Source organism: Eschrichtius robustus, chromosome 12, assembly GCF_028021215.1.
Source record: "Eschrichtius robustus isolate mEscRob2 chromosome 12, mEscRob2.pri, whole genome shotgun sequence".
NCBI lineage: Eukaryota > Metazoa > Chordata > Mammalia > Artiodactyla > Eschrichtiidae > Eschrichtius > Eschrichtius robustus.
The window spans coordinates 82752111-82772885 of record NC_090835.1 but is presented as its reverse complement, the minus strand read 5'-3'; the positions used below and the strand labels follow the sequence as shown (position 1 = coordinate 82772885).

The 20775-nt window shown below is 38.0% G+C and overlaps 2 protein-coding genes across 2 annotated transcripts in view; both read left to right on the top strand.

Annotated features, from left to right (window-relative positions):
- Positions 1-20775, top strand: part of PKHD1 (PKHD1 ciliary IPT domain containing fibrocystin/polyductin) — a 432444-nt gene that overhangs the window by 269464 nt on the left and 142205 nt on the right. Inside the window, exon 54 of the mRNA XM_068558204.1 lies at positions 5067-5204. Coding sequence (XP_068414305.1) covers positions 5067-5204 — 138 coding nt within the window. The remainder of the gene's footprint in view (positions 1-5066; positions 5205-20775) is intronic.
- On the top strand, positions 10806-13307 carry LOC137773371 (ubiquitin carboxyl-terminal hydrolase 1-like). Its single transcript, XM_068557978.1, is given in 6 exon segments — positions 10806-11049; positions 11051-11107; positions 11109-11419; positions 11421-12485; positions 12571-13195; positions 13197-13307. Coding segments are annotated over 6 exon segments (2331 nt in total). The 5' UTR covers positions 10806-10887.

The following is a 20775-nucleotide window of genomic DNA, read 5'->3' as shown; positions in this document are numbered from 1 at the left end:
GTAATTGATATCTAGTCTCATAGCATTGTGGTTGGAAAAGATACTTGGTATGATTTCAATTTTCTTAAATTACCAAGGCTTGATTTGTGACCCAAGATATGATCTATCCTGGAGAATGTTCCATGGGCACTTGAGAAGAAAGTGCATTCTGTTGTTTTGGGATGGAATGTCCTATAAATATCAATTAGGTCCATCTTGTTTAATGTATCATTTATAGCTTGTGTTTCCTTATTTATTTTCATTTTGGATGATCTGTCCATTGGTGAAAGTGGGGTGTTAAAGTCCCCTACTATGATTGTGTTACTGTCGATTTCCCCTTTTATGGCTGTTAACGTTTGCCTTATGTATTGTGGTGCTCCTATTTTGGGTGCGTAAATATTTACAATTGTTATATCTTCTTCTTGGATTGAACCGTTGATCATTATGTAGTGTCCTTCTTTGTCTCTTGTAATAGTCTTTGTTTTAAAGTCTATTTTGTCTGATATGAGAATTGCTACTCCAGCTTTCTTTTGATTTCCATTTGCATGGAATATCTTTTTCCTTCCTCTCACTTTCAGTCTGTATGTGTCCCTAGGTCTGAAGTGGGTCTCTTGTAGACAGCATATATACGGGTCTTGTTTTTGTATCCATTCAGCCAGTCTGTGTCTTTTGGTGGGAGCATTTAAACCATTTACATTGAAGGTAATTATCAATATGTATGTTCCTATTACCATTTTCTTAATTGTTTTGGGTTTGTTTTTGTAGGTCTTTTCCTTCTCTTGTGTTTCCTGCCTAGAGAAGTTTCTTTAGCATTTGTTGTAAAGCTGGGTTGGTGGTGCTGAATTCTCTTAACTTTTGCTTATCTGTAAAGGTTTTAATTTCTCCATCGAATCTGAATGAGATCCTTGCTGGGTAGAGAAACCTTGGTTGTAGGTTTTTCCCTTCCATCACTTCAAATATGTCCTGCCAATCCCTTCTGGCTTGCAGAGTTTCTGCTGGAAGATCAGGTGTTAACCTTATGGGGATTCCCTTATATATTATTTGTTGCTTTTCCCTTGCTGCTTTTAATATTTTTTCTTTGTATTTAATTTTTGATAGTTTGATTAATATGTGTCTTGGCATGTTTCTCTTTGGGTTTATCCTGTATGGGACTCTCTGGGCTTCCTGGAATTGATCGACTATTTCCTTTCCCATGTTAGGGAAGTTTTCGACTATAATCTCTTCAAATATTTTCTCAGACCCTTTTTTTTTCTCTCCTTCTTCTGAGACCCCTATAATTCGAATGTTGGTGTGTTTAATGTTGTCCCAGAGGTCTCTGAGACTGTCCTAAATTCTTTTCATTCTTTTTTCTTTATTCTGCTCCCTGGCAGTTATTCCACCATTTTATCTTCCAGCTCACTTATCCATCCTTCTGCCTCAGTTATTCTGTTATGGATTCCTTCTAGAGTATTTTTAATCTCAGTAATTGTGTTGTTCATCACTGTTTGTTTGCTCTTTAGTTCTTCTAGATCCTTGTTAAATGTTTCTTGTATTTTCTCCATTCTGTTTCCAAGATTTTGGATCATCTATACTATCATTACCCTGAATTCTTTTTCAGGTAGGTTGCCTATTTTGTCTTCATTTATTTGGTCGTGCAGGTTTTTACCTTGCTCCTTCGTATGTAACATATTTTTTTGTCATTTCTTTTTTTTTTTGATGGGTGTTGCCGTATTCCTGTTTTACTGGTTGTTTGGCCTGAGACATCCAGCACTGGAGTTTGCAGGCAGTTATATAGAGCTGGGTCTTGGTGCTGAGATGAGGACCTCTGGGAGGCCTCACTCTGATTGATATTCCCTGGGGTCTGAGGTTCTCTGTTAGTCCAGCAGTTTGGACTCAGAGTTCCTTCCACAGGAGCTTGGGCCTGACCTCCGGCCTGGGAACCAAGATCCTGCAAGCTTCGTGGTGTGGTTAAAAAAAAAAAAAAAAAGTAAGAAAGAAAGAAAAAAGGAGAAGTACAATAACGAATAAAAAACAAAATAAAATTAGAAAGATAAAAATTGTATTTGGAAAAATAAAACTATAATTGAAACAACCAGTTGCTGGGGGTTCCTTCCATCCTCTTAGGTGCCTGTGGTCCCCCACTGGTGTCTGGTAGGTGCCCTAGCTGTCCTGACTCATCTTTGACTTCCTACCACCCAATAAGATTTAGCACAGGAAGGAAAGAGGCAAGAAAAAAAAGGGGACTGGGTGGATCCAGGAAATTTCATAGTGAAAGGTGGCACTGAAAGAAATAAGGATAGTGTTTCTACTCTTGCCTTCAACCTATACTTTCCTTCTGATGGCTGTTGGGTTTTACATGTGGGGTGTGTGTGTACACTCTTTGGTGTTATTTTTGAGCACCTACCAAATTACGGGTATTGTTCTATGTGCTGAGCAAATAAACATTAGAGTCACAGCTATGGTCTCTGTTCTCACAGAGCTTAAAATAGTTAGGCTAAGAATGATTTGTGGGAAATTTGTTGGTATATTTGGAGCGGGTCAGGGAATTTAAAGAAAAACATCTACGAAGGGGGAATGTGCTAAAGACCAAAGGGAAAACTTTAAATTCCATGTAATAGACATATTTTAACTGAGAAGTATATTCAAAAGAGGCCTAATATCATGCTTTTGTGTGTGTGTGTGTGTTGTGTGTAAGTATTTTGTGAATGAGAGAAAACATTTATTGAAGAAATTCAGTTATTTTGTACAATCAGGTTCAACAGGCAAACACTGGTGGAATGGGCCATAGGTTGGAAGAGATAAAGCCTATTTGTATAGAACTCTTGTATTGAAAGATGTTTGCTTGAAATAATTTCTGTCTTGCTTTTGAAGTCATGTTAAAGTCATGAACCTATAAAATATATGTTAAACCTAGAACATTCTCTAGATATTTCACTCTTTTGTTTGAATGTGTGGAAAGGAGCAGACATGAAATTGAAATGCAAATTTATTTTCATCTGTTTAGCCTGATTATTCATTTTGTATCAGTCACTAATAAACTCTTGAATTTTAAGGGGTGTCGGGAACTAAACTCAACAGATCTGGGCAATGTTTATTTAACAGCTTTATCTTTGATGTCACAATAAGCACTAGGGGTTTTTAAAAAGGGATGTTCTCTTCTCCTAAGGGAGTAACAGTTGGAGAGAAAGACATAATTACACTGAGGACCAGCCCAGTGACAGTTCCCTCCTTACAAGCAATAATCATGTATGTAATTACAATAATGTGTTTTAGTGCTATGTTGTAAGAAGGTCCAGGGTATCACTAGAGAGAGATTTCCACAGGGGAGTTGTAGATCCAGTGTAAGACCATGAATGGCTTACCAGCAGAGCTAAAACTTGGGTTGCTTCTGATGGATGAGTGGGTGATGCAGATGCTGTTTGGCCCATGCCCACACCATGAGAACCTGTGTTCTACTATTTAACGGAGACACAAGGGAGGGAGGGAATACCTGCAGGAGAATTTAGGGACCAGGTCCGAGATATCACACTTCAATTCTGCTTACATTTTATTGACTACACCTCAGTCACATGGCTTCATTTAATTGTAGAGGAGGCTAGAAAAGGTAGTCTAACTATTAACCAGGAGGAATAGGGAAATGGTTGGTTCACGACCCTCTACTGTCTACCATAGGAAGGTGTGGTGGTCTTATCCTTTGAGCAGTAGGCAGGAACCAGAAAAGACAACTCCTGAGAAGTTAATTTGGGTGAGCAGGTCCTTAAGAACAACAGGTGCATTGTTTTCTGGAATGAGAAGTGAGATTATGTTTAAAAATTCCTTAAATATGAAACAGAAACAGACTCACAGCCATAGAGAATAGACTTGTGGTTGCCAAGGGAGAGGGGGTGGGAGAAGGAAGGACTGAGAGTGTGGGATTAGCAGAGGCAAACTATTATATATAGAGTGGATAACCAACAAGGACCTACTGTATAGCACAGGGAACTATATTCAGTATCTTCTAATAACCTGTAGTGGAAAAGAATATGACAAAGAATAGATATATATATGTATAACTGAATTACTTTTCTGTACACCAGAAACTAACACAACATTGTAAATCAACTATACTTCAACAAAATAAATTTTTAAAAAGTTCCTTAAAAATCTTTGCATGTGTCAGTGATTATGGTACTTAAGATGTAAGCAGAAATGTTTATTTGATATCTTTAATTTGGGTTGAATTACTACTAAGCCTCAGAAAGTAACACTTAATACTTTGGCACACATGAAATATTTACTGTTTTAAAGGTGAATTTTTACTCATGTATTACTCTATTGTTACTTTCAAACAAAAATCAATGTTTCTTCCTCCTGAAGTTGTATGGAAACCGCTTTTATGGAAGGGGAAATGAAGAATAAGTTTTAAGTTGTCCCGTGAGCTCTGCAAGCTTGCCAAGCTAATGGACAACAGTGCTAATAATGAAAATGTCCAGCGTTTATTGAGCACGTACCAGACACTGGGCTTTTCGTGGTGGGATTGGGGAATTGAGAATGGTTCAGCCCTTTAGATCTATTGATTCATTTAATCCTCACAAAAACCTTATGAATGAAACAGGTATTTTGATTATCATCCTCGCTTCACAGATTAGAAAACTGAGGCACAGAGGGGTGAAATTGTTGGTCCACGCAGTCAGACAGTAGCAGAGCTGGGATTCACATCCAGATAGCCTGACTTCAGAGGCCAAGGTCGTCTGTATGGCTGTCTACCTCTCAGACATGAGAGCCAAACTGGAGGGATGGGGACAAAGGGTGTGGAGCTCATCTGGACGTTTGCACTAAAGTAGGCTTGGGGCAGGGTTTGGGGCATCGGCAGTGCCTTTGGCCATGACCCTCGGTTTGTGAAGCAATGGCACAATGTATGCATCATGCCTTCTTGTTTCCCCTGCCTCTTTATGAAAGCCTAGCCTTTGGAAAACCATCTGTTATTCCACTTCCTGCCCCTGTCCTGGCCCAGGCAGCAAGGGAAGCAGCTCCTGAACTGCCTGGAGCACCGCAGTGCAGGTCGCTGGAGGAGAGGAGGTAATTCTCGTTGTGTTTATGGGTCTGAGCAATTTCTTTTCCTTCTGCAGACAGGACTGTCCTTGTGGATACAGATCTTCCGTCCCTCAGAGGCCTCTATGTGATGGGGACTCTAGAATTCCCTGTGGACAGAAGCAACGTTCTGAGCATGGCGTGCATGCTCATTGCAGGCGGGGAACTGAGAGTTGGTGAGTCAAGGGCAAGGGCACCAGGCTTGGGAGGAGAGAGAGGCCTTGGGAGAGGATGGTGTCCTCCCGTGGGTTGCTTGAGGGAGTTTGGGGAGGGCTAAGGCAAGGAGGAAGTTTGCTAGTAAAGCTTCTGCCTGGCAGGCTTTGGACACAGAGGTGATGTTTGCTGGTCACCCCCTCCTGTCCACCCGCTGTCTGCTGCCATCTGGTCCCAGGGTCCTCATGCTCATTGCAGGGCTCTTTTTGCCTCCTTCAGGTCTCACATCAATTCTCCCTTTAGTTCTTTGTGTGAGAATTTACCCATGGCTCACTCTTTCAGAAGATCTTGTAGGGTGGACTGATTATCCCTTGATCAACCAACTCACAAGAAAATTTCAATTGCTGTCTTAGTGCACATCCTTCAGAGAACAGACCTGAAAGCTAAGCTTTGCGCTCGTGCTCTACTGGGGCTGAAATCGCTGTGAAGTGAGAGTGAGTCTCTCAAGGAAACAGGGCTGTTTGCGCAGCGTGGGAGATGCCTTGAGAGGAGCCTTATAGAACCATCACATCCTAGGACAGTAAAGGGAGAAAGCTTGGGAGAAGGCAAGCAATTCACCTGGCCCCCTCCCCCCCAAACCCATGAACTGCTCTGTCTGTTATGTTTTGTGGCTTCCTGGTCAGGGGCCAGAGATGCAAGGGTGCTAGGAGATAAGGATCCTCCCGCTGGGAAGTGAGGGATGTTGCAGGATGGAGTGGATCTGGGGTGGTGTTTAACCAGGTCTGGTACACTGGCTTACTTAAATAAAAACCCGAGTTGCTCTAGGTAGGCTCTGTACTTGAAACTGTTGTACACAGTGATGGGAAGACATGTCCCTTGCCCTCAAAGGAACTACTTTTGAACTCAGAAAGGCTTTCTACTTTGCCCCCACAGAGGAGATTAAAAGAGAATTTTCAGAAACAAAAATACCTTATCCCAAAGAAACAATCTCTGATGGTGAGGAAATGTTTAGATATTGTTGTTCAGTAGCATGCAAATTTTAGACTCTCTGGAAGGAGAGACTTCTAGGCCTAACTACCTGTCCAAAGTTTAAATCACTGCAAGAAGCTTCCTGAAAAATTTTGGTCAAACCTCTTCTTGAATGCTTCCAGTGACAGAAAAATCAAAACCTTTTGAGACAACGTGTTCCCACTTTTAAAAAGTCTATTAGAATTCTTTCCCTTCTTGTAGACAAAGTCTATCTATCTTCCTCTAATTTCTGTTGGTTCGGGTTCTTCTGTTTGATCTATTTAGGACGAGTGTCAAACTCTTTCTTTTGATAGCCCTTCATCTACATTTTATTGAATCTTCTCTTTTTCAGGTTATGCAGTTCCTATTATTTTAGCCATATATAAATCGCAGTTATTTTAATCACAGTTATTATTATGATTATATAATTATAGTTATATCATTTTAATCACAGTTATTGATGTTTTAAAATAATTTTTATTTTTTGCTTCTATTGTGCCACCTGGAAAATACAGAAAAGCAAGTAGAAAGTTATACAGAAGAAATAAAGTAATCACTTATACTCCCAAATGTAAAGATAGATGCAGTTAATGTTTTGTAGTCCTGAAATCATTTTTTTCCCTACACGTGCATGTGTACATGCACACACGTGCTTTAAAACATAGAGTATGCAGTTTGATAATCTTTTGAATCCTATACTATCAATGTGAGAATTTCCTCAATTCATTCTATTTCTAAGACACAATTTTGATAGCTTTAATATTCCACATCCATGTGAGTCTATACATATACATACCTGCATAATAATTTAGTCAACTGTTTTTCTATTGTTGAACTTCAAGGTTATTTCAGGTTTTGTTTTTTCTGTTTTTTTTGTCCTTGTAACTTACTCTGCATTGAACATCTTAGTACTTAAGTCATTATTTACATCTCTGATTATTTTCTTAGGATAGACTTTTATAAGTGGAATTAATGGGCCTAAGGGTAAGTGCATGCTTTAAGGTCCTGAATGCATATTGTCAAATTGCTTTTCGGAAAGATTTTACAAATTTGCACTGCCTCCACATTTCTGAGTTATGAGATCCCCTCATGCTTCCTGAAATTGTCGCTAAACACACTTGTTTTGTTTAATTCCTCTGAAAGTATGAAGCCAGGGGGAAAGAACTATTCTCCAGATTAAGAGTATAAGCATAAGTCATGACTTATTCTGAACAGAGTAAAATGAATATAGCAGAATTGGGCTATATTCATGGGCTCTAAGTCAGACAGCCTGGGGTCACATCCAACCTGGTTACCTACTTGCTGTTTGGCCTTAAGTAAATCAGCCTCTGGATGCCTCTATCCCTTCATCTGTAACATATGATAGAACCTACCTCAGAGAGATGCTGAAACCATAAGTATAACAGCTCCTACTAAGTGCTTGGCATATAGCTGGTGTTTAATAAATGCTAGTTTATCTGTAAGGGTGCCTGCAGGAAGTACATGTCATACTAAATTGGGCAATTGGAGGAGATTTTAATGAAGGAACCATACAAAAATCCAAATGGCCTGGGACAAACCCCAGGGCTAGAAACAGGAGAGTATCCTTATCATCCCTTCCCCTAAAGGAGTAAGAGAAGGAGATTGTTACTGGAATCAGAGATGGAGGTGAATGCCTGAAGATGGTTGTCAGACAGCAACATGAACTTTTGTGTGACTGGGACACACTCAGTACCCAGAAGGACCTCTGGGAGTAAATACCCACATCTTACTCTCTGTCCTCCCTCGTCTCCTGCTCATGCTACCATTTAGCCAAACCCAACCGGAACTCCGAGTAAAGGAAGACTCATTGATGTCCTGTATCCAGGACAGCTGTGTCCCGGGGCAGTGAGCAGAGTAAAGGAGGGCAGAGTTTGGAAATGAAGTGTCAGTGGACGCTCTCCACCACAGATATGGTTTTTCTTTTAAAACAGCCAAAGATTCAACTTCATCCAGCTGATTATGCCAACTACTTCATCAACTCTAATTCCTTCTCTTTTTGCATATGCTGCCTCAAATACACATCTCTACATTGTACACTCGTGTAAGAATTATTTTGTTTTCACTTGGGTTTTAGGGAGACCTAAGTGCAATATTCTTTACTCATCTCTTTTTTTTTTATTATTTCAATCCATCTTTCCACAGTGAGGAAATCCTTTTGGCTTCTGATTTTTTTCCTCCCAGGTTAATATCACTTGCTCATTTGTTTAATATTCTATAAAATTCTCATCCAGTTAACTGATAGAAATATTCAATAAAATTGAGCCTTGTTCTTGTTACTACAAAACTTACTTCAGGTTGGCATCTTCTATTGCTAAGAGTGGTCTTGTTTTGTAAGTTTTTTAGGTTTCTGAGGTCACTTATTACTATAATTCAAACTTGTTGCCTGAAAATCTGTACCTTTGAAGGGAAGTGACACAATGCCGCGTTCCAGTTTTGATTTATACATTTCAAATCTTATTTTTAATTGTGTCCATTACCAACTATATTTTTATCTATTACTAGACAATAGTATGTTCTTTTTCTCTCTGCTTGTCCATGTCTTCCAGGCTTAAAGGTTGATTATCTGAAAGGAACCCATCTGCCCAATCCTATGTGTATGATGCCTGAAGGAAGACTTTCAACCCATCTGTCCCATTCTACCACACCCTAAAGAAATCCCAACACGAAGTAGATAATAAGACTAGTTAGCAAATGAACCTAATAGATGTGGACATTGGCACAGAGCACTGCCAGAGTCTGTCTGCTATCTGATGCCATTTGATCCAAGTTCCAACATTGTGGAATTATATTTCTTGGTGATCCTGCTTTTAAGGCAACTGGTGCTGGCAAAAGGTATCAATTGACTTTTAGTAGAGTGGAATCATAATGCTAGCATTAGAAAGGAAGTTTAAGATCAAAGCTTTGCTTAGAGGGCTGCAGCTGCATCACAAATGCCAAATTCAGTTTCATTCTTTGTTCAGTGGTTGTCTCATTAGTCTGATAAAACACTTAAGATAAGCTTAAGGTATTTCACTTGTTTGTCCATACTTTCATTCATCATGTTTTTTGCTCATTGCCTACCACGTGCCAAGTACCACAGGAGAGGTTGATGTACAGAAATAGAAGTCATGAACCTAACTTTCAAGAGATGTCTCAGTAAAGCCGTGGAGACAAACAAATGAAAACATAATTGGAAGTGTCACCTCCTCCAATGTGGAGGGGGATTAAAGATAAAAGAAGAGATCGGAAAAGGCACATATTTGTGGATGAGCATTATACCTTCAGGAAATTGTAGGGAATGGGTAGGTCTGGATTGTAGGATTTATAGAATGGTGGTAGCTGATGAAGCTTCTTGGCCTCATGCATTATGTTAGGGAGTTTGGGTTTTATCATGAAGGCAGTGCACAGTCACTGGGTGGTTTTAAGCAGGGACGTGACATGATTAGATCTGGTCTTAGAGTGATCACTCTTGGCAGTGTGGGGGGATGTGTTGGAAGGGGCACAGTGAAAAGTGAGAAGGCTACGAGGTGTTTCGGAAAAGAAATTGTAAAAGATTGAACTAAGGCACTGGAGTTAAAGAGGAAGAATGAATTAGGGAAGTACTGAGTAGGTAAAAAATCACTAGAACTGCGTGGCAATTTTGATGTGAGGAGAGGAGTTGGTTAGGATACATCTTAGGGTTCAGGTTGGGAGATCTGGGTCCATGGCGGTGCCAGCACAGAACCTCCTTCCCACCACTTTTTAGTTGAGTGACTCTGGTAAATTAATGAGCTTTCTCTCTCTAAAATGGGAGCAATAAGAATCATACTTATTTTATAGAGTTTTATAAAAACTAAGTGAATTAATATTTATTAAAGTGCTTGAACAGTGTCAGCCACCTAGTAAGCCTGTACAGTGGTTTGCTGATTACATAGATTCATATTTGTCAAGTTTAGGTTTCAGTAGCGTGTGTAAGTGGTAACATGTAGAGGGCAAATAGATTTATGAGAAAGCACAGGAGAGAGGACTGGGTCATCAGCCAAAATGTGCAATCAAAGCTGTGAGATAGATAGAGAAGAAAAAATGACCAGTGCTGAAATTTTGGCAAAAACCAACCTTTTAAGGTAATGGAGGAAGCTGAGTTCAGGAAGGAGAAAGGAAAAGAAACAGCTGTGAAGGTAGATGGAAAATGAGAAGAAAATAATGTCTTGAGACCCCAGCGGTTCGGGCGCCGGGCGAGCGGAGCCGCTTCTGGCGCTCCTTGCCGTCCCCGGGCGGGGACGGGGACGGGGGCGGGCGCGGCCGGGCGCAGCTTCGGGGATGTAGTCGGTGCCGGCGCCTGGCAGGACCGAGCGGCAGCCTGGGTTCCCGCTCTTGAAAGCGAATGGTCACTCGCCTGCGGGGAGGGCGATCCGGCCAGCTTTTCCGTGGGTCGCGGGCCCCCGCGGTCTCGGGGCAGGGGCTCACCTGTCGCACCCACCCTCAGCCCGGTTAGACTCGTCGGCGTCACCGCCGCGGACCTCGCTCTGGGCCATGACCAGAGTTACGGGAGAAACATTTTTGATGTAACAACCCCCAGTGATAAGGACAGTCAGGAGCAAGAAATGGTATAGCAGAAGATACGGCACCTGGTAAAATGTTATATTCTAGATATGATTGGTGATTACAAGGTCCCTGTATAAATTAATTCTTGTCAACTCCTTGGGATTTGAAGAGAAAATGCCCGGTGTCATACCTAGTGAAAGTAATGGGCTTTCAAGAGGTAGTCCATCAAAAAAAAAACCCAGACTTTCCTTGAAGTTTTTTCAGAAAACGGAAACCAAGAGAGCCTTGGATTTCACAGATTCTCAAGAAAACGAAGAAAAAACTTCTGAATATAGAGGGGTCTGAAATTGATCAAGTTGTTCCTGCAGCACAGTCCTCACCTATCAACTGTGAGAAAGAGAGAAAACTTGTTACCGTTTGTGGGACTGAATAATCTCGGCAATACTTGTTATCTTAATAGTGTACTTCAGGTATTATATTTTTGTCCTGGTTTTAAATCTGGAGTGAAGCACTTATTTAATATTATTTCAAGGAAGAAAGAAGCCCTAAAAGATGAAGCCAGTCAAAAAGATAAGGGAAATTGCAAAGAAGATTCTTCAGCAAGTTATGAACTAATATGCAGCTTACAGTCCTTGATCATTTCAGTCGAACACCTTCAGGCTAGTTTTCTCTTAAATCCAGAGGAATATACTGATGAACTTGCTACTTAACGCACTCAGGGAACTCAACCCTATGTATGAAGGATATCTACAGCATGATGCACAGGAAGTATTACAGTGTCTTTTGGGAAACATTCAAGAAACATGCCAACTCCTAAAAAAAGAAGTAAAAAATGTGGCAGAGTTATCTACTAAGGTAGAAGAAAAACATCAGAAAGAGGAAATGAGTGGTAATAACAGCATGGAGATGGACAATATGAGGCATTCTGAAGACTATAAAGAAAAATTGCCAAAAGTAAATGGGAAAAGAAAAAGTGACACTGAGTTTGGTAACATGAAGAAAAAAGTTAAAGTCTCTAAGGAACACCAGTCTTTGGAAGAAAACCAGAGACAAACCAGATCAAAAAGAAAAGCTACTGCTGATTCATTAGATATTCCTGCTAAAATAATCCCCAAGTACATTTCTGAAAATGACAGTGCAAGACCCTCACAAAAGAAATCAAGAGTTAAAATAAACTGGTTAAAGTCTGCAGCTAAGCAATACAGCGTTATTTCTAAATTCTGTAGTCTGGGTAAAATAACAACAAACCAAGAATCCAAAGGACAATCTAAAGAAAGTGAATATGACCTTGAAGAGGACTTGGGGAAGTATGAGAATGACAATATAGCTAATGGTTGTGGACTTGAATCTCCAGGGAATAATGTTATGCCTGTTAATGAAGTTAAGCCCATAAACAAAGGTCCAGAGCAAATTGGTTTTGAGCTAGTGGAGAAATTATTTCAAGGTCAGCTGGTATTAAGGACTCGTTGCTTAGAATGTGAAAGTTTAACAGAAAGAAGAGAAGATTTTCAAGACATCAGTGTACCAGTGCAAGAAGATGAGTTTTCCAAAGTAGAGGAGAGTTCTGAAATTTCTCCAGAGCCAAAAACAGAAATGAAGACCCTGAGATGGGCAATTTCACAGTTTGCTTCAGTGGAGAGGATTGTAGGAGAAGATAAATATTTCTGTGAAAATTGCCATCATTATACTGAAGCTGAACGAAGTCTTTTGTTTGACAAAATGCCTGAAGTTATAACTATTCATTTGAAGTGCTTTGCTGCTAGTGGCTTGGAGAAAATAAAGAAAATTAAGGGGGGAAGTGCCATACATCCTTCACAGAAGCACCTGAATATTAGTACTTATTTCAGTATTCTTTGTGTTTGAATGTTATGGTGGTGGACTTTACAAGATCAACACTCCTTTACTGACACCTCTTAAACTGTCGCTAGAAGAATGGAGCACAAAGCCAACCAACGACAGCTATGGATTATTTGCAGTTGTGATGCATAGTGGCATTACAATTAGTAGTGGGCATTATACTGCTTCTGTTAAAGTCACTGACCTTAACAGTTTAGAACTAGATAAGGAAAAATTTGTGATCGACCAAATGTGTGAAATAGGTAAGCCAGAACCATTGAATGAGGAGGAAGCAAGGGGTGTGGTCAAAAATTATGACAATGAAGAAGTGTCAATTAGAGTTAGTGGAAATACCCAGCCAAGTGAAGTTTTGAACAAAAAAAATGTAGAAGCTATTGGACTTCTTGGAGGACAAAAGAGTAAAGCAGATTATGAGTTATACAACAAAGCATCTAATCCTGATAAAGTTGCCAGTACAGCATTTGCTGAAAATAGAAATGCTGAGACTAACAATACTAATGGGACCCATGAATCTGATAGAAGCAAGGAATCCAGTGACCAAACAGGCATTAACATGAGTGGTTTTGAAAACAAAATTTCATATGTAGTGCAAAGCTTAAAGGAGTATGAGGGGAAGTGGTTGCTTTTTTGATGATTCTGAAGTGAAAGTTACTGAAGAGAAGGACTTTTTGAATTCTCTTTCCCCTTCTACATCTCCTACATCTACTCCTTACTTGCTATTTTATAAGAAATTATAGAGTGAGTGTATTTTCCTTGCGTATATATTAAACAGACCTGGACAAACATCGGTAAATTGATTACATCAAAAAAGTCTTTAGCTTATCTTTTGAAGCTATTGGATATTATTGGTCTCTCTAGGTTTTTATATAAATAGTGAAATTTGAATTATTGAAAACCATGTTAATTTTTAGAATTCATTTTCCTTAGTGGAGACTACTGATTGATGCATTAGCTTCTGGGAACAAACTTGTACAGGTTCTTAACTGAATCATTCAAAATGGAAGCATTTAAACACTTTGAATTTACACCTATCTTTTGTGTTTGCTTTTTCAAATAAAGTGCTTGCATTAGTATCTCCATATTTTGGAGTAGTTATCCACATGATGTTTATAGGTTCTGTGGTTTTTCAGCTAAGAAGCAGAATCTCATTTCAGTACATTTAGTTTTGTAAGTCATGAAGCCAAATCTTTGATGGGCTGTATTAGAGGCACATTGCATGTATTCACAGTAGTGCACATTTTGTGCCTTGAATCACTTTGAAAAGTGTCTCAGAAAACCTGAAGAGTCAGTCCTCTTCTATCTTCACAAGAATTTTATATGTATTTATGAAAATGATTCTGTACCCTAGTAAATCTTTTTCGGCATGGACTAATTTGTATCTCTTCATAGTCATGCTCTGCATGATCTGTATATAGTGCATCGAACTTAGAGGTGTGACCTTAAATTTAACTTGTTTTAAAAAACCAGGAGGTCAATAAAATTTAAACTGCTTAACAACTATGTAAAAAAAAAAAAAGAAAAAGAAAATAATGTCTTGAAACAAAGGAAGAAATTTGCAAGAAAGAGGGAGTGGTTAGTAGTATGAGATACAGCGGAGAGAATAAAGAAAGCAGGAAAGGAAATTGTCCATCTTATTCTTTTTTTTTTTTTTAATATAGTGGCTGTCAAATATAGTTTTTTTTTTCAAATATAGTTTTGATAGAAAATGTTACTTTGCATGTTTTTTTAAAATTAATTCTTTTTTTTTTGTTTAGGCTTTTTTTTAAACATCTTTATTGGAGTATAATTGCTTTACATTGTTGTGTTAGTTGCTGCTGTATAACAAAGTGAATCAGCTATACATATACATATATCCCCATATCCCCACCCTCTTGCATCTCCCTCCCACCCTCCCTATCCTACCCCTCTAGGTGGTCACAAAGGATGAGCTGATCTCCCTGTGCTATGCGGCTGCTTCTCACTAGCTATCTATTTTACATAAAATTAATTCTTATTGGAGTATAGTTGCTTTACAATGTTGTGTTAGTTTCTGCTGCACAGCAAAGTGAATCAGTCATACGTATACATATATCCACTGTTTTTTAGATTTCCTTCCCATTTAGGTCACCACAGATCATTGAGTAGAGTTCCCTGTGCTATATAGTAGGTTCGTGAACAAAGAAAAAAATTCGACACAATATCTGAAACAGTAACTTCTAATAAGTTTAATGCCATTTATCTATACTTTAACAACTTCATTCTTTGGCTTAAAATATAGCCTTAAGTACAATTGAACAGATTCAATCTCATGTTTGAAAATGAACAGTTGTCTATATTAAGAGTGATGTCATCAAACCTTTCTATGCTTTCATGAGTAACAAACTTTCTTTTCGACGATAAAATGGAGCAGAACAGTAGATATTAAGGAGAAAATAGATTTGCCCCTGTCTCCATCCCCTTCCTCCCCACTTCCTTCACTTTCTCTTTCATTGAATGCCAACTCAGTGCCAAGCATTCTTCCTGGGACTTGAGTATTCAGCAGTGAGCAAGACAGGTAAGATTCCTGTGTGCACTCTTTTGTTGGGGAAATAGGCAATGAAATAGTAAAATAAATGGGGAAGATAATTTTAGATAGCAATACATGCTCTGAAGAAAACTAAATGGAGGAGTGAGCTGAAGAGAGGTGTTGGCACCATAGATTAGGTAGTCGGTAAACGCCTTTCTGAAGAATCAGTGTGACTACAGACCACAGAGCCAAGAAAGAGCTAGACTCACAAAGATTTGAACAAGAGGGTTTCAGACAGAAGGAAGAACTGGTGCAGAAGTCCTGAGGCAGAGCCAGGCATGTGCTTTACATAGTTGTGAGGCAGAAAGGCTGCCATGGTAGCTGGAGACTAGTGACAAATAGGCATGAGTTTCACAGTGTAGGATGGATTTTAAGCTATGCAGGGTTGTTTTCTAAAGCGATGAAGAATGCAAGTGATTCCAAATTGTGCTGAAAATTGCTAGTTTTTGATAATCTCATGCATATGACTTTAAGAAGACAGAAATTAGTGTAGGACCTTCATGAATATGGGAATTCTAGAAATCTGGATTATAAATCTAGTTTAGCAAGTCATTATACAACTTCTGGAAAATTCCTCAGTAGTGGATTTATAACTGTGATATCTCAGACCTCAGAGATTATGTGAATCATCTGTATCATTGTATGGATAATGGAACTGAGATCCAAAGAGATTATTGATTGGTTCCAAGGTCTCATAGCTCGTAAAGAGCAGGACCAGGATTAGAGGTTATTTTAGTCACTTCAAATATTTGTCCTTCAAGCCTTTGCCTAAGGACTACCTTTACTATGGGCATTTTCCATTCAGTAGGTTTCAGTGTATCTTTTCTCCTGGTTCATTCTGTCGTTCATATTGTCATTACTGCATTCATTTTACTGTTATGAAATGGTATGTTTTCATGAATGTCTTCTCTGTATTAGATGATAGGCTTCTTTATAGAATTTTGTAACCCTAGTACCTTGTGCATAGTAGGCTTCTGATAATGTGCTGTGTGACTGATTAGTGTATTGATAAATGAATGGACACATCTAAGTCTGTCCTTCAGCTCAATGCCTTTTTCTTGTAATACATCCAGTCTACTGACACCTAAATGACAACATCTGTGAGGAAGGACTTACAGTGTTAATGTATAAATGACCACAATGTTTCCCCCTTCTCCCTATATGAAAGAAATGAATGGGCTAAAAACACATTGAAAAAATTGATGATCTTATACAAATCTAAATTTTACTCTGTCTAGGAGAGGAAATCTAATAAAAATGTCCGACTCAAAGCCTGTTCAATAAACATTGGTTCATTGAGTGTTTTAAATGTTTGTATTTCTTTGCACAGGAATAGCTGTCTGAACTCATCCTTTTCACCAGTGTCCTTTTTTAGTTGAGACATCATTTCCATGCTTTAATATGCATCCTTTGTTATCTTAGATATCAGTGATATTAACATGTTATTGATCCAAATGTGCAACTCAATGGAAAGTGTTTTAATCTTATGCATACTTTTAAAATTGCAAATGGAAAATTCTCTTGTGATAGTTTGTAGGAGGATTTCAGAGAGGGATAATCAATAATAATATATGTGTGTCTTTTAAACTTAACAGAAGTCTCCTTGATCCCTAAGTAAACAATACATGCCCCACATTTCAGAGTCCCTGCGGACTCAGCAGTGCATTGTTCCTTCAGCCTGTCAGAGCCAGGTCACATGATGCACTGCCTAGTCACTCAGTAATTATGCTAGGAACTGGGTTTTTATCCTAAAACTTGTCACATATTGTTTTGCAGAGCCAGTGATGTGTATTTGTCAGCCCTGTCTCACATTTGTAGCCAGGAGCCTAAGGTCATCATTAGCCCATGACTTTGATTGTCAGGAAATGAAGTACTAGGTGTATAGAAGTTTCTTTCATTGCTTGCATGATTGGGACTTTCTCAATCCTAAAGAAGAAGAAAAATCCATACACAGTTTATTGCCTTCCAAACTGACAGTTCTGTAAGGCTCATTGGATGATTAAGTAATAAGAAGGAGACAAACCAGAGAAAAGTGTAGATTAAAACATATCCTCCAGCTTAAAGACACAATACCCAGTAGTCAGACTCATTGAGTAGCCAGAGAGAATCTTGTGGTGATGTTTGTTTAAAAATAATATATTAAGTGAAAGAAACAAACCAAACAAAAATATATTCTTTCAAGTTTATGATTAAAAAATAATACAAATTAACCACAAATTTAATGTGTAAATATAAGTGTACATAGATATCTGTAAAGTAGATGGTTTATAAGTTAGCTAATATAGATCATCAGTCAACAAATCAGTTTCTGTTTATACTGACCGTTCTCTAATCAAACTACTAGTTAATAAAAAGGTGAAATCAAAGGGATGTGATTTTTAAATATCATACTTACTTAACTCTAAGGGCAAAAGCATAAAACATTTGTTCTTTACAGGTTCAGGAAGCACTAAAGTCCACTTCTGGGTGTTCCTAAGAAGATTGGTAGCCAAGAGTTAAATAATACTTATTTCAAAGTTAGATCAAGCATAGAAATATCTGTTCGTTTTCAGATGGATATTAGTTCTCTGACAAATAACACATTATTATTATTATTATTATTTTTGATGTGAAACATTTTAAAATTTTTTCCATTAAATTAACTCCGTACAGAGACAGCATCAGGTGGGTGCCAGGGTCCCTTTTTGCTCTCATCTCATCTCGTCTTCCCTTTTTTTCCCTCTGCCCTATCCCCAGGATCCTCTCCATCCAGTCAGTGCTCTCTGTGGTCAAGTCCATGGAAATTCCTGTCTCTAGTACAGTTCTAGGAGGGCAACTGTGAGACCTCTCAAACCTTCATTTTAATTGACTAAGGCCTTTTAGGGTCTTTAGAGTGTAGCACCTACAAAATAAACACACAGACACATTTTAAAAACAAGAGTTTTTTCCTGCAAATATTGCTCTCCTCCTATAGTACAACTCGGGTATATTATTTTACTAACGACCTTCTGCTCACCCTGTGTGAGAAAGCGAAAGATTCGGGGGAGAGGGCAGGGAAGATGAAGAAAGAATGGAGTGGTAGCTGGAGATGCAAGTCATGTCCAGAGAGCATTTCAGGAAATGGAAATAGCATGTTGAAGGCCCCAGAGCTGGGAAGCTGGAACATTTGTGGAACTAAAATAAGGCCAGTGTAACTGAGGCTTTGTTAGTAAGAGAGAGAATGGTTTGTGAGATAGAGCTGAGAATCAGAGAAAGCAGAGCATCATGGGTCACATTAAGGAGCTTGACCTTTATCCTAAGTAAAGAAAGGGTGGATGGTATGGGGGAAACCAGAGGGAAGGCAAGTTAAGTAAATATTGTAAAAGTTTGGTTAAGAAAGATTGAGAAGCTGGCCCATGTATCACATTATTCTTAAATGTATATGTATTTTTAAGCAAAACACGGATACAAGAAATAATCCTTCTATCTTGTTGGGTTTGTCTCTACTAAACACAATTGTAGTAATCATTTTACTTTAATATTTTAATATTTTCTAAATCAGCATTTCCCAAACTATGTTTTGGACTCTTGAACTTCTATCACAATAACATAAAATTCCTTAGAAATTTATTAATTATTTAAAAATGATTAAATAGTTAATTATATAATAAATAAAAAATTGTTAAATATTAATTATTTTTTCATGGAAAAGCTAGATAATTTTAAACAAACAAGTGAATGAATGAATGAATACTTTATTTTCTTGGTTAGAAAACTCTTATGAAAGTATTTGAGTTTAAGAGGAATTTAATTGTGTTTCCTGCAGTTCCTTGGTCTGGACATTCAAGTAAGTGATCACCTAATATTTTTACCTTTGAAATGTCTAGTTCCTAGTACCTTAGGGATAGGACATTACTTGCTAGGAAGAGCTTGCCTTCTTTCTCTTAATTTCCAAATTTAAACATTGATTTTAAAATATTTCATTTCTCTATTGTTACTACTACTACTGTTTACACTGTTATTACTACTAAGAGCCAACATTTTTAAGAGCATGTATTATATGCAGACCCTGCCATGTATCTTTAACACGTACTAAATCATTTAAGCCTAATTAAAAATGGATGCTTTTACTGTGCCTATTTTATATGAAGTTGCAGAAACTGAGGCTTACAGAAGTAAATTAGCTCAATCTTATTTATGAAATTATAAGGGTTTTTATACATGTTACAAATATGTGAATGAATATGTTATATATTAACTTTTATTTTAATTTCTATCAATTGTTAACAAATTGAGAGCCCTCCTCATCAATGATAGAAATTTGTCAGCTTGAATAAAATCACTCTCTGAGGGGCTGGAGATTATCATTTGATAATGTCTACTGGTTATTCTTATAACCATGTCATTTCATTGGGCTGAAAGCCCTTCTACCCTCCATTGTTTTTTCTTTTTTCACATGGGATTGATTTTCTTGAGGAGGGGTGTTTTAGGGCTAAGTGGGTCAGGTATACACTGAGAATTAAAAGCTAATTCAGAATAAAACAGGCTTCACAATTTAATTGATTTATCACTATTTGTCCAGAATGTTCTGGAGGCTCTACTCTGAAGAAAATAGCTACAGCAAGACATGAGAAAAATAGTCATGCTTCAGTTGGAAGCTCAGCTTCCAAAGTCATCAACGCAAAACGTAGTTCTGAGGGCAGGAGAAAATGTGTCAAATTGATATTGGGGGCAATTTCTTAATCTGTCTTTTATGGGCAATCATGATATTTATGGAATTTCAAGGTTAACTTGGAGGGAAATACAGATTATTTAGAAACACAATTTGTTGTTTTGGATTCAGTGAACAGGACCCGACAAAAAGTTTATTAGGGAGATGAGTCTAAAATTTTGGTCAATATTTATTAAAGATATGCAGTTTTTTTTATGCAGTTTTTTTATACATCAGTTATACCTCATTAAAGCTGTAAAAGAATTTAATGCGTTAGAGAAGCAGAAAAACAAACATAATTTTGATCAGTTTCCATTCTATCGATGAACAAGTACGTATTGATGAGTGTCCTTGAAACATAACAGTTTATTATGAAATATGACACACACGTTCAGAAAAGTTTGCAAAGTAAAAAGTACAAGTTCAACTAAATAAGAATCCATTCTAGTGGGTATGTAGTGGAATCTCATGATTGTTTTAATTTGCATATCTCTAATTTTTAATGTGATTTGAGCACTTTAAAAATTTTTATTTTCTATTTGGTATCTTGTTTTGTGAAGTAGCTGTTCTCTTGCCCTTTTTTTTTTTTTTTTTAATAGATCTTTATTGGAGTATAATTGCTTCACAATGCTGTGTGAGTTTCTGTTGTACACCAAAGTGAATCAGCCATATGCATACATATGTCCCCATATCCCCTCCCTCTTGAGCCTCCCTCCCATCCTCCATATCCTACCCATCTAGGTCATCGCAAAGCACCGAGCTCATATCCCTGTGCTATGCTGCTGCTTCCCACTAGCTAACTATTTTACATTCGGTAGTGTATATATGTCGTCGCTACTCTCACTTCGCCCCAGCTTCCCCCTCCCATCCTGTGTCCTCAAGTCTACTCTCTATGTCTACATCTTTATTCCTGCCCTGCACTTTTAAAATGATGAATTATCTTTTTTATATTGATTTGTTGAAGTCATTTATATACTTTGGAATGTACCTT